The 15,029-nt window shown below is 40.7% G+C and overlaps 1 protein-coding gene across 1 annotated transcript in view; it reads left to right on the top strand.

Moving 5' to 3' along the window:
• The window catches only part of LOC147323815 (corticotropin-releasing hormone receptor 1-like), a 97,630-nt gene that overhangs the window by 4,693 nt on the left and 77,908 nt on the right, over positions 1-15,029 (top strand). The window contains exons 2-4 of the mRNA XM_086304429.1: positions 5,056-5,143; positions 7,677-7,736; positions 8,100-8,225. Of these exons, the coding sequence (XP_086160555.1) occupies positions 5,056-5,143; positions 7,677-7,736; positions 8,100-8,225 (274 nt within the window). The remainder of the gene's footprint in view (positions 1-5,055; positions 5,144-7,676; positions 7,737-8,099; positions 8,226-15,029) is intronic.

The raw sequence follows: 15,029 nt of genomic DNA, 5'->3' as shown, positions 1-15,029 counted from the left end.
ACCTTTTCCTCTTTTAGTTCCGTGTTTGTCTTTGATGTTTCTTGTGCCAGACTTATTGCCACTTCCTGTTTTATTTTGGAAAGTTTTTTATGTGTTGGTCTTCCTGTCTTTGTCTTTTTTCCCCACGTTTTATGATTGTTTTCTCCACACTTGCTTGTTTCACCTTTGTCAAGTTATTCCTGTGTATTAGTTGGTAGTCCTGCTTCTTTTCTGCCCACTCTTATTGTTTCTTTTTTTTTTTTTTTTTTGCTTCTTGTTTACAGTGTGCAAAAATCCACCAAGCCAATCTTTTTTTTGTTTGGGATACTCATTCCTTCATCCTGAACCTGCGTCCTTTCCCTGAACTTTGGATGAACATTTCACACCAGGTGTTTGGGACTAATGACCCAAGCCTGTCCTTTACATGAACCTCAACGATTTGACGCGGTTAAATCACACATAAAACGTGGAAAACATGCACACATGACATACGAGGTGTGGGCCAGAAGCAGTGTGACATTTATACACAGGTGAGTGCGTACAGTAAAGGCCACTTAAGAGTGTTTCTAAACTCTTTCAAGACCAAATATAATTTTCTAGAGAAATTAACAGAAGCTAAAACGGTTCATATGCATTCATGGCAAAAGATGACTTTTTGCTGCCCTGTATTTCTAGCGAGTCATTAGAATTTCTTCTCCAGTTAAAGAAATTAATCATGAAACTGTGATGTTACAGAAAACAAAGTTTAAACTCTGAGTATTTCTTTCATTTTGATTTGAAAAAATCCTGCTGTTTACATCGTGTGTCAGTTTGTAATTAAATGGAAGGAGGTGGATGGTCGGTCTCTGCACCCTGATACCTGCCCAGGACTCACTGAGCGTGAAACAGACACAGCAAGCGACCCAGAAAAACCTTCCATGAAATCTGGGCCGCTCTAGCATTTTATATGATGTGACTTCATACAGTGTGAATGCTTGACGCTGCTGTGACCAGCAGGTATGAATGTGCTTTTGATACAGGAAAAAAAGTGAGGATTTTTGATGAATTTAAAGCACCCTTTCCTCCATTTTTCTCTCTGAAAACGGGTGAAATGTTTAACGTTTCAGGTGCTGTATTATTAATGGGGATGTTTTATTTACGGAGGAAATGAAGCATTGGCTTCGCAGGTAATTGTAGCCGCACCCTCTTGGATCCGCAGGGATCAGCCTGTATGCTCAAGGACAGCTGGGCGGAGATGTAACAGAGTTTGGGGTCACTCTGAGAGGCTGAACAAAATCAAAACTAATGATATTTTACAGTTTGTGTCTCTTCCGCCGCGTGTAGAAGGGTGCTGACAGATGCTGTGAATTCAGCAGTGAATCAGCTGTTAGATGTCACTGGTGCAGAACTATTTTTTTTCTTGTTGTGTCGCCAGCCTTCATTATTTGGATGCTTTCCAGTCGAGTCACTGGTCCAGGACGAAGGGATTTCAGTTGTGTTTGGATGAAATATTAATCCAACCACTGAATTCCACTGTGCTGGCATTTAACAAAGCCATAAATACAGGTTCTCCTGTTCTCCGTCCCGGAATAGAGCAGATGTTATCTAATGCTGTTATCAACTGTCGTCTCTTGAGACCCAGAGTCTGTAGTTTTAAAGAAAAATCTGCATTATTCAGTGTTTTCACCTCCTGCATAGCTGAAAAAAGGCTGATAGTAGCGCGATCCAGTAACAGAAAGACTTTAAATTTAGCATCAAAAGTCTTTAAGAAGTCATTTCTTCGTATCAGTGAACACAAGATTAGTGGGCTATGAGTGCAGATGATGAAATGCTCCAAATTTTGGGGGCATTTGCAGCTGTTAATTTATGCATCATCCACTCGAGGGACAGAAGGCAGTTACTGATTTTTAAAACAATACACAAATACCATAAAGGTCTTCCACACTGATATGATTTTGTTTTAAAAAGACCACCTGCTCTCATTCCTAATGCATCGAATACAGCTGCTTTCCTCCAGGCTTCTGGCTCTTGTGTTCAGGCAGTTGTAAGACACAATAAAATGTTCATAAAGGAACCCACGTTTAGGGTGAACTCACACAAGCTAATGATACACAAGCATGTTTGATCCCTAAAGTCCAGTTGTTTTTTCTGATTGGATCTAATGACAAGTCTTAAGGAACTTGTTACATACAATCCTGTAAAAAAGTGTTTTTCTCCTTCCTGATTTCTTAGATTGTTGCATATTTGTCACCTTATATATTTCAAATCATCACACAAATCTCAATATTAGACACAAATAACCCAATTTAATACAAACCTACCACACCTGTGTGAAAGAACAGCTGCTTCCTAAACATAATAACTGCTCGTCTCAGTTTTGGCAAGAACTCCAATCAAGCATGTGCGATAACTGGCAATGAGACTTTCACAGCACTGTGGAGGAATTTTGGCTCCCTCTTCTTTGGAGAATTCTTTTAATTAAGCCACATTGGAGGGTTTTCCAGCATGAGCCATACCAGAGCATCTTGATCTGATTTTTAAGACTTTTGACCAGGCTACTCTAAAACCTTCACTATTTCGAGTCATTCAGAGTGCTCAAAGAGTGGATCACTGTTCTGTTACATATCGAAGTCCTGAAGCAGCAAACAGCTCCAGGCCATCACACTTCCACCACCATGTTTGACCGTTGGTATGATCTTCTTGTTAGTTTTACGCCAATGCAACAGAATTGAAAGTTCAGCCTTTGTCTCGTCAGTCCACAGAGTATTTTCCTAAAACTGTGTGGGGGCTCTCACTGTGGTTCACTGGAGTACCTTAGAAATGGCTTTGCAACCCTTTACGGACTGACAGATATCAGTGATGTTGTTTCTCAGCTGTTTCTTTAGATCATCGTATGATGTGCCGCACTTTTGTCGGGCAGCTTCTGTTTAAGTGGTTTCTTGATTCAACAGGTCTGGCAGTAATCAGGCCTGTGTGTGGCTCATGAAATGAAACTCAACCTCCAAAAAAAAAATGCAGTTAATCATACAGTGAGCGACGAATCAAGAATTATCTTTTTTTTCCTTTACACTGGACCAGCTCTGTTTGTGTAGCTTCTTTCCCTTTAAAACAGACTCGTTATGTTAAAACTGCATTTGTATTTAGTCTAAAATTTAAAATTTGAGGTAAAAACTTTTTCCCAGCTCTGTTAAGATTACTTCTTTTAACTGTTAGTAATACTTCATATTACAGAATCACCTGCTGAGAACGGCAACTTTTTTGTGCTTTTGTTGAACTTTGGCACAAAAGTTTGCACACTTTGGTTATCCTGACCGAACTGACATCACCTCGCTGCATATCGAGTTCATATTGGTAGCATCTCCACTATATAACCAGCAGCAAGCTTATTAATTTCCTTGGAGTGAAGCTAGCCGGATGCTGGTACCGCGGGTCTTTCATTCTTTGCATCCTCCTCCTCAGCACTGGAGCTGCTGTGCTGAGTGTCTGTCCTTGATCAGATGTGAAGAAGAGCTCTTTGCAGCTGACAGACACTTATTATCACCCAGGCACAATTTGCATTTCACTGCAATGTCGTTTTACTTTTCATCCACAAAAGCTTTCAGAGTGATGCGAGTGCTTCTGTGACGTAAAGGCTGTCCTTTCACTGACATTAGCACGCAGCTACCTGCTGAGGAAAAGGACACAAATATACGTTTTCGCTTTTGTTTTGTTTTGTTGGACCAAAAAGACAGTGGAAGTGTGGGAAATATATTTCCACATTTCTTATGTGAATTATGTGGTTCCAGCCATCCTTTAAACACTGAATCATTGTTGGCTGACCATTTGTTGTTACTTGGCCGCCTGCTTGACGTCCTCCCGAGACTTTATAGCAACGGAAAACTTGATCATGAGAAATGTTAAAGTCATCTTTTTTTTTTATCAGAAAAGAAAATCTAGGATGAGTAAGAAACCCCAAAAACAAATATATCAAAAGCTCATACTCACAGTGTCTTGCTGTCATTGGAGGACTGATAAAAATAGTCTTTGTACACGGAGTGAACTTTGTGTGGATGTTTTCACTGATTATGCTGCTCTCTTGGATTTGCTTTACAGTGACTCTATTTGTGTCTTACTTCAGTCCAGGTTCATAGTTGGTTCAAACTTTTTACCAGTAATTTAATTGAATTCAGTTTTATTTACACAGTGTCAAATCACAGCAACAGTCGCCTCAAGGCACTTTATATTGTAAGGTCGACCCTACAATAATACATACAGAGAAAAACCCAACAATCATATGACCGCCTATGAGCAAGACCTTTGGCGACAGTGGGAAGAAAAAACTCTTTTAACAGGAAGAAACCTCCGGCAGAACCAGGCACAGGGAGGGGCGGGGCCATCTGCTGTGATTGGTTGGGGTAGCAACCAGCAGTATGTTTCTGCCTACATCGGGAAAAGGATGGCTAACGGCTTGGCTCGACAGAGATGGTTAAAATCTTAAATCACATTTTAAACTTAAAATTGGGTTTAGAACTTCTCACTCCTGTTGCAAGCTAGTAAAACTAGGCTAGTCTACACTTTCTCAGGGAGGCAGACCTCCGGACCTGAGTTTGTGGGAAGGTGCAGAGCTTCATATCATGAAACTACGAAATCTGTTTCACTCGGGCCTGATGTCCACATCCACACCCGTCTTTATAAAAAAGTACTACACCAGCTGATATTACAGAGTATTATGTGGCCTTAATGGTAACAAAGTCGACTTGGATGTGGCAGAACAGGATTGCCAGATGTGTTGTGATGTTGATGTTTGTCAGATGAGATAAGACGCCGTTAGCTCGTGCTGCTCGTTGTTGATGCTGGGAGTGGAGAGGGCATTGAGTCAAAGCCCTCCGTCTAAGTGTTGCATCCTTTGAATTTTTATGGAAGGTTCTTAACATAGCAGTCACTCCGAAGGCTATCAGAGGCAAGGCGGTCATGCCATGTCTCTACATCACAATTCGCCAAAGCATGCCCAATAAAATCTTCTCAATCACGAATAAAGTTGTATGTTTAATGTGTGCGTGTCAGACTGAAAGAGCAGGACGTATTTGATTGACCTCTGTGACTTTCCTCTGTTTGCAGGTGTGCGCCATCATGAGCCTCCTGCCATCAGCCTCGTTAGCAGATCTGACATGTGAAGCTCTGCTCATGCTGTCGGGGAACGTCTCGTGTAAGTTCTGGACAAACAACAGCTGGATTTTTATTACAGCAGCACGGCTACAGCAGCTGTTACAAGCTTTTAAAAGGCGCTCATTTCCCAGTACTGTCCAGCCAGTTTGTTCTAGCTGCCCCACTGTTAGTACACTTGAGATTGAATTGATTTTCAGTCTTTTCCATTTCATGGCCATAACCACTAAATGTCAAACCCTCATCCTCAGTCACAACTTCCCCCCTTGTGGATATTAGAAAACCGTTATTTTCCTACTATTCCGTTTCCTCGCAGACCTCTGCAGCACACCCAGAGGACTCACACAAGCACGCACAAATGCACAGGAATGATGTTCTTGTTATTTGCCCCAGGATACAGTCATAAAATCATTCCAGGTAGCTCTTAACAGAGTAATGATAACGCTCTGTTATCATGCTGTCACCCTGCTCAGCTGAACCGATTTCATTTGCTTCATAATTCATCAGAAATTATCTGCAAAGGAAATTAAATTATTATTTTTAATTATCTTTATTTGTTTTGGTAAATCTGTTAAGACGTTATTTAAATAAAAATGTTCATGACTCATTATCTGATGTCAACAGTCCAAAACCCAAAAATATCCAGTTTATTAAGCTATAAAATTATTAAACCAATAAAAGATCGCATTCTTAACTGGAATTATATGGGTTTCTTTTAATGGGGGCAAACCACAGAAACAGAAATAGTAATGAGAAGAATTTCTCATTAAGTCGACTCTGTTCCCTGTAGAAACAGTGTTTTTTTGTTTGTTTAAAAAAATGTGTTAACATAACATGACTACACAGTTATTTTCTGTCTTATGCTTCTGCTATTTATGAACTATGGATTTTGGCAAGCTGTCGCTCCAATCTTGGCCAATGGAGACATGTGTTACATTTTTAGTCCCAGGCCTCGAGATTCAACTCAGTGGCATGCAAAACTTGCGTCACATCCATATGTCACATGTCGCATTTATATTTAGTTAAATGCAATAAAATTTAGTTTGGATATGATAGTTACGTTCATGCAAATCTTTTTTTAATTGCAAGCATCGACTCTTTGGTTGCAGAAACAGGAGTTTTGCCTGTTGATTATCTAATTTTCAGTTCACGGGTGACAGACACAGGTGAAATCAAATGGGCCCAAGCAGTAAATCATATGTTAACCTGTTCAAATTTCCTATTTTCCATATGCAAAGAAAGAGAAGTAAATTCTGACACCAGCCTGAGAGGTTAATGTGTGATTTTATGTAAGTAAGCAAGAACACACTCAACTACTAAGCAGCTACACTCTATTACACTCTAATAATACTTACATCACAGCTTCACATCTGGAAAACTGGTACATTTTGTTTTTAAACTTCACCTTCCAAAGTCTTCCAAAGTCCCACTCGACCCTCTGGGCCCTGCGTTTGACATCCCTGATCGAAACAAAAGTACTGGGACATATTTCTGAACCTTTAAATTCACCTGTTTTCTGTCCCAAGGGTGCATAAAATCCCCAACAAAGCCATCTGCCTTTATTTGTGAAAGAATCTGTGAAATTACACCACGGCGTAATGGACAGAAATCTTGAAGCTGTGATCAGATGACACCCAAATCCACTTTTAGCTTTTCTGGTCGACCCGCCGTGTTTGAGAAATGCAGAGTATGACCCAAAGAGCACCATCCACACAGTCAAGCATGGAGGTGGAAACGTTATGCTTTGGGGCTGTCATTCTGTTAAGGGTATGGAACGACTTCAACACGTCGAGAGGGCCGTGTACCGTAAAATCCTGGATGAGAACCTTCCCTCATCCAGAATCATAAAGGTCGGAAAATGGGTTTTCCAGCAAGACAATATCACCAAGGCAACAAAGGGGCAGCTAAAGAAGTCATACAGTGGCCTAGCCAAGTCATATCATGCAAATCTATTTATAACTTTTACATAATATGTGTGTTTTTTCAGGATTTCATTCAGGATTCATCATTAAAATGAAACTAACAAAAAATTAGAACTTGTTCATTCAGCCGGGGATCAGCAGGAGATTATTATTTCCCTCACTGTACGTCAGCCTGTAACCTTTAAACGGTTAAAGCTACCCTGCTTTTAAAAATGTAAAACAAAATCCTTTTATGTATTTGAACAAATGACCAGTGGCAGCTTTTATGCACTTTTCATATTTTACTTTGTTTCATTCATTTTCTTGCCACACGTGGGTGTGAAAAGTGGTTTGGAAACCTCAAATGAAAGCATTAAAATTAAGTGTCACCTTTCCCCCTGCAGAACGTCCTTATCTCCGGATCCTTCTTATCTAATTCCTCTTGAGTTATTACAGAAGTAATAGTCTGACCCTCGGGGCATGTCTGGATTCATATTTGCTGCTACCGTCCCCTTATTGCTGGAGGAAAGGTCTGTCATCAGTGTTTACCGTTGCCCTTTCGTGCTCACCCTTTGTAGCTGTTAAGCTGAATCTAATGAGATTTTCATTGCCTCTTCTAAACTGAGCAAACAATGATTGAGGTTATTGATGAAGCTGTTTCTCTCTGGGTTGCAGTGCAGTCCCTGGCCGCCACCTGGAACCAAACCCTGAGTAACGCCACAAGCCAGTGGAGCGGTGAGTTGAGACGCGTGTGAAACCGATTCCCCGCACACTTACTGCAGAGCTGAGTTGTTGTTAGATACCCCGCAAGGGGAAAGCAAGTTTGATCGGAACTCAGATTATAAAGGACTAACATCAAAGAGGAAAACAATGCTGGAAATAGACGTGGCGTAGTGCCACAGGAGACGACGTTCAGCTCGGCAAAGCACAGGAGTAATCATTAAATCCTGTGTACACAAACAGCTCATTCTGATACCATATTTGTTGCCAGGATCTTTGGAGCATTATCTGGATTTCATGACATCTATATGCGGTTATGAAACATGACGGGAATGCGTGCACGTCCGTGTCTGACGCTTTTCTGTCCCCGTGCTTCAGGCTCGGGAATCTACTGTGAAACCTCCATCGATGGGATCGGCACCTGCTGGCCCAGGAGCAGCGCGGGGCAGCTGGTGGCGCGACCCTGTCCTGAGATGTTTTACGGCGTCCGGTACAACACCACCAGTAAGTCAATAAGCTGTCACCTCCTGCCCGCCTGCCTGCAGAAAAAAGCAAACCCAGACACAACTGATTCAAAACATGATTTAATACGATCCCTGCACCCTGCTTCGCCCTACCCCCACACTCAACGTCCCCTTGGGCAAACCCTGTTTGCGTAATTGTTTATACAGAAATTAGCATGAGCATACAAATTAGCAAAAGACGCAGAAAAGAGAAAAAAAAAGTGTACACAAGTGCAGATAACACACCATGAAGTGTCAAAGCTCAAAACAAAACATGACGAGGCGAGGCGAGCACCCGCTGTGAAAAATGATGCTTTTGTATGAGGACTCAAATGATTCCAAAAAAAAGAAACGCAGAGAGAAAATCTAAAGATAAATCACCGCTGTCTGAGACGCTTAAGCCTATTAACTCTCCGGGACTCTCGACAATTGATTGTGTTGTTTCTTTTTTTTTTTTTCATCTTGGAAAATTAATAAAACGCTAAAAAATGAAACTACAATTTACTTTGTGGCCCATTTGCATATAAACTATTGTTATAATTTAAAAGGCTTTTTGACAATAGCAAGAGAGACAGGCGGGATTAAATAAAAAAGGAGGGGTTCAAACAATGGAAACATCGAGGAACAGGAGAAAAATTAGTCTTCATATATTTCCACAAAAAAACCGAAGTCTGGCTCCTAGAAGTGACTTTATTTATGTGTCTAAATCAGATAGAAGAGGTGGTTCATGTTTCTGCCAAACTATTCTTCAGCTCATCCTTAAAAAAGTTTCTTCTAAGGTCAAACTCTAAGTGCAGATAAAACACTGTTTGCCCTTAACTTATGAGTTAGGAGGTTGTTTATGTTGTGGCCCTTTGGGAGCTGTCAGTCAAACTCGTGCCACTCAGAGGAATGGAGCCCTCGCAGCATTCCTAATGTATCTTCAAAGATTTTTTTCAGCAATTTAAGGGTACAGAGCCCTTATTTAAATAGTGAAGCCTCAAAAATGTGAAGCTAGGCTTCAGCAACAATCAGAGACTAAGATCGTGAAACCGTTTAGTTATTTTCCCTGCAGGATCATTTTTTTCCCAGATAGTGTGAGAATACTTGCTATTATCTTCTTAAAACTCAATGTTGCATGTTTAAAATTGCTAATTTTCTGCTACAAAAAACCACAAACCACAAGTATATTCAGCTTTCTGTCATAAATGACAAAGAAAAATGTGTACGTGCGCTGCATTTGTACTTGTTTTGAAGTTGTGACTTGTTTTCTCAGAGACCCTTTCGCCACTAACTTCAGCCATAATCACTTGTTTTTAACACTTTATTGGATATTTTATCACCGCAGTGAAGGCATTTCTAGTGCAAACAAGGTCACAGTGTTTTCAGCTTGACCAAAGACCCTTTAGCATTCACACATATTGAAAGCTTGCAAAGCATTTTGCAGTGAAAATAGTCTGCAGCACGTAGTGATTTGACATGTGTGTTCCCTTGTGTTGTGTGCCCAGGACCTTTAGTCTTACATCCTGAAGGGTTTTATAGTTTGAATCATGAGGCTTTGTGCTTTTTGTGCCTTTTTTTGCTATTCAAAGTATGACAGCAGGACCTGCACCGTTGGATACCCACCCAAATAATAACACAGGTGCCACTGAAGTTTCCCAATTTCTTGAATCAATGAGGAAATTTTGCTTCTGCGTGATGTGAAAAATCCTAAAATTGACGTAAATGCTCATGCTTCGGTCTCTTAAACATCAGCAGTGCTACCAATAACACTTCTGCGCTATAGACCAGGCGTGGCAGGGCATTGGTAAAAATCCATGTCTGCTTACTGGAGCCATCTAATGTCACCTGGAGGCAGACACAAAAATATGTGGAACAGCTAGTAATGCGGGCCACTCCTGTTCTTGTTTGTGTGGCTGTTGGCACAGACTGTATGTAAAAGACAATAGGAAACCTCTGGAGCTTAAAAATGAAGCCAAAAAGAACCACAGTTCCATTAATGACCACTTGAGGAAGGCTCCAACAGCGAGTAAGCGTGTCAAAATGTCCAACTTTACAGCAGAAACAAGCATCTTTATTGCGTGATGGTCCTCATAACAACTCTGAAAAAGTTGCTTTTTTATAAACGTATCCACCTGCATACTAGAGTTGATTGGTAGGTTTCCTGATGCCTCGGACTCTGCACGGTCTCATCTACTACTTCAAGTCATTAAACTGGCACTCTCCACAGTCTGAGTGCTGTTTGGAGCTAATACAGTGGCTCACTGGGTGGTACAGATCGTGCAAAAAGTTCTAGAAGGTGGCGACTTCTCTGGTTGGAAAAACGAAACATGGTTATGTAGACGTCTACGGACAACGTCCCCTGGCACCATCGCACTGTGAACTCTGTCTGTAACTAGTGTCAAGTTTTATTAAATTTAACATGAATTTAACTTTTGAAAGATTCAATTCAGAGCAGATTTTTCTGTGCTTGAATAGCTGCCTTTTCTCGATGTCTAGTCTTTGTTGAATAGCTCCAAGATGTAAGTTTGAATGTAACCTGGATAAACAAGATGAATCAAAGCATTCTTTATCTAGAGAAGAGAAAGAAAGGCAAGAAATAATATACCACTAGCTCTTAAGTGCATTTCTCATCCTGATGTACTAACTGAGCGTGACATTGACCTGAGCATAGTTTCAAACAATAATAAGCATTTTTATAGCACCATTCAAAGGAAAAGTTGCAAAGTGCTTCATGGGACAAACAGTGATATAAAGTTTTAAAACAGGTAAAGGTGAAACAACATTAGGTCAGTAATGAGGTCGTGAGCTTAGTTTCAGACGGTGTTTTCTACTCTCGGCTCTGTATGACATCGAAGAGAGTGGATATCCCTAATATGGTCATCTCAGGCATACGGCTCCACCTACTGTTCAAACCTTTCTGTTTATGGGCTTCAGCCAATCAGAAGAAACTTGTCTTAAAGGGGGTGGAGCTAGAACAGCTTGTTTCATACAGAGGAGTAGCACCAAGGCCCCATTTAAGAAAGAAAAAAGATTTTGTGAAACGTAACTCATGCAAGGCTACTTGAGTCCATGAATAAAATATGGAGTTTGGATTGAATTCAGCATAATGAAAATTTATACCTTCAGAAGCACTATATTTTTATGATAAAATAAAGTACACAATTTAAGGGAAGTTATAAAGAATTGAACAAGTTTTATAATTAAACGGATCTATATTTATTTAATGTTGCGCTTAAAGACTGTATAAGAGCATGTCTCATAAATATTAACTATGATTTACTGGGTGTAACAATAGGCATCCCTGCAATTATCCTCAAGTGGATCAGCAGCCTGTGATGTGTGCCGGGACACTGCGGCACTGTGAAGGTAATGCAGACCTTCAGAGACATACAGTAAACACAAATAGCTAAATTTATGAGATGAAAGCCTGCGTGTTTCTGTGTGTTTCTGTGTGTTTCTTTGGTAATTTAAAGTCTAAACCTCCCACAGGATCCAGACGATCCATTTGAGAGAGAAAGAGAGCCGCGCTGCAATTCAGGCAAGGCCCGCTGGTAATTTGACACTGCGAGGTTCATTTCACCTTCAGGATTATCATAATCTCCATTGAAGTGTAGCCTAAAAGCCTAAAAAAGACCGGCCATCAGCTGACTATGCCAGCGAAGGTCAACAGTGGAGGAAGCGTTCATGGATGAAGCTGAAAGCTGTTCGGGATGCAGGATGATGACACAATGCTGATTTTAAGTTTCATTAAATTCTCTGCGATAATATGAGCAGAACAGACGACAGATAAAGCCGGCGTGCTATAATTTGAGGTGTATTTTTAGCATGAATGCATTATTAATCAGTATTGATTGCTGATTTTCACAGCGGAGGTCAGCAGAGATACTCGAGCTGTTTGCTGTCCTTTCGTTATGCACAATGGGTTGTTGATTTGAGAGATAAATGCTCCCTGCGACCTTAAAGACTCCTGTCAGGCATCAGTTAAGGACGTTCTAACTCTCAATTTTCATTCAGGCTCGTACAGTCACCACTTTGAGCTGACGCTGGCAGGTCGCTGGGATGCTGTAACGCTGAGGCCAGGGCTAAAAACTTTCCTTCACTGTAACTTTATTCAGAAAACACAAATTTAAAATGTGATGGAGCTCAGTTATCAAAGAGCATACACGTTACTTATTTTATTCTTGAGTAGCTTTGCATGAATAGTTATTTTTTACTCCTCATTTTATCTACTATAAGCTTTTTTAATACCTCAGATTTAATCTGATTGGCTGACCCTTAAGCGTTTGAACAGCAGGTGCCTGGTGCTCTGTAGTTTTATGTCATACAGAGCCAAAAGTAGAAAAAACTGGCTGAAACTGAGCATATGGGGCAGCCCGAGCTTTCAGCTCACAGGGTTAATTCTGCATCCAGTCTTGTAAAAGTATAAATATGATGGAAAATAAGGAAAAGCATAATAGGTGGTTGTGTTATAAGGAGCAATGTATTATCCAAAACACAATGTTTTCCTGAACTGATAAAAGTAGTTTTTAGTACCCAAAAGCAAATAGTAAATTAAACACAGCATCGACTCTCTCTAGCAGTGGTCTTATCTGCAGAGGGACAGTAACTGTTGCCCCAGGACGAGAACACTGGACAAGCCTTTGTTTTTGCACTTGATGGACTCATCGTGAAAACCGTGGAAATCCATTTATAATACCAGCGTCACTAACAAGCACAAACACATTTACATGCTGTTGAAGAGAACTGCTTTGAATATGATAAAAATCTCTGTAATTGCAGAGAAGATGAAGATGGTTTGAAACCACCAGTCAGAAATATACATGTTAGTTTGGGATTCTAAATTGGCTGTAGGTGTAAAGGTGCCGAATAGTTTCTTTATGTATTTGACGTGCACCTGTCCAGGGTGTACTCCACCTCTCACAGTCATCTGGCTCTAGCTCCACGGTTACCGTGATTTGGATAAGCGGCAAGCACACAGAACAGCAAATGGTCAGTAACTGCCTGATAAACGCTTGTCACTGAGAAAACCAATTTTACCCAGCAACAGGAAGCAACCTTCTACATCCACTCGCCTACAAAACAAGACATACAAAGAGGTATATGAGGTTGCACTGAAAGGCTCCTAGCAGGTGCTCTGGCAGCTAGCACACTGCAACTTGTCTGCAAACACTTGCAGACTTCTCACTAAGCAGCAGTGAAACTGTGAAACCAGAAACATTTGCAATCACTGTGAAAATCACACGTTTTGAAACGCAGTGGTTTCAGCAGCGAGGCACAGCTTTTACATCAACTTTAGCCATTTCTGATTTGCATTGCTATTTTTTTTTTTATTTCACTGGAGCTCATTGGCTAGTTAGCCAGCATTTTTATCTCCCATGGAAACCACAGGAAACTGCAGCAATACAATGACAGCAAGCAACTTCTCACAACTACTCACCAACCATTCAAGTACACAAGTCTCCTTATAGGTGTCCAGGCAGTGAGACAGTCTGTCTGAAATGGATGGATAACTTATCATTTGTCATCTATTGTCAGGATTTCCAGCTTCTAGACACAGCCAACTCTCATAGTAAAACTTGAAATAATAAAAGAAATTATCTTTTTGTTTGGACACAAATGTAGTCCAGGATCTTCAGGATGGACCTGATGTATCCTAACTCTAACCAAATCATTTATTTCATGGCAAGTAGAATATCATTAATTTAATTATTAATGTATAAAATAATACGAATGAAGTATAAAAATCTTTTACGTGTGAGATGCAAATCCACATCTCTATGATTTCCTCCCTCGCCAACATCCCCCCAACCAGATGTGGACTTTTTTTCACCATTTAAAAGTGGAAAATAGAAATTGCACACACAGACACGAATCAGGACACATGAGACGAGACAAGTGAAAAATTGTGTTAAACGACAAAAACGTAAGGGTGGGAAATTTGCATTCACAGGCCAGATCCATGTCCCACATAATGAATGAGTGGACTGGAGGTTGTGGCTGCTGTACGTTTTACTGAGAGGAGTGCATTTTGCCATGATATAAAATGCTCTCTGTTTCTGGCCACGAGTGTTGCTCCTCTCCTAGATATAAAGGTCAGATCTTTTCATTTGCCTGTAAGCAAACACTGACTGAGCCGTGATGGCACCAGTTAGCTTCATCTTCCTGGAGGTCTTAGTAGATTTCGGGAAGATGTGCGTTTTGATGTGGCCGAGCGCTCATTTAATGATCACTGTTGCCCCAAATCTTTTCACTTTTTCCAGCCATCATGAAATCATTCCAGCTGAAGATAGACAAGCGAGATCAGGATTATCCCAGAGCGATCCTTGGAGAATTACAAATCCCGCGCTCATGCATATATCACGGGTTTAGTGTCTAATGATAATTTCAGCACATTCCAGGGAGTAAATTAAGCGCCTTCTTTTAACCACGAGCACATGTAAGATGTTATGAATGGGACTTGGATTTCTTACAGGAGCTTTTACAGCCGAGAGAACGAGGTGTTTTGTGGAGGCGTCGGGAAAGCGTTGCCTGATATTTACGAGCCGTGAATCAAAATAGTATCCGAAGAATGTGGAGATGCAGGCTAAACAGCCTGTTACAAATTTGTTCCACTAGATTTCGTAGTTAGATTTACTGCCACCCCGATCTCTATCAGTTCTTCTGTTTCTGTGTGCTGCTGTTTAACACGCTGTCCCGAGCTTCAGCCTCTTGTTGTATCAGAGGGCACGACTGGGGATTATGCCTGACAGGAAAATGTCTCGGGGTTTGTAACTGTGACAAAGTTTAAGAGATATCAGATCTAAAAAGATCAGCTTGCACCATC

The sequence above is a fragment of the Aulonocara sp. 'chitande type north' Nkhata Bay genome, linkage group LG8, assembly GCF_057382095.1.
Source record: "Aulonocara sp. 'chitande type north' Nkhata Bay isolate Kocher_YH1m ecotype deep benthic linkage group LG8, A_spYH_male_GT1.1, whole genome shotgun sequence".
NCBI classification, from domain to species: Eukaryota; Metazoa; Chordata; class Actinopteri; order Cichliformes; family Cichlidae; genus Aulonocara; species Aulonocara sp. 'chitande type north' Nkhata Bay.
The sequence above is the reverse complement of the archived record's forward strand: the minus strand, read 5'-3'. Positions and strand labels throughout refer to the sequence as shown.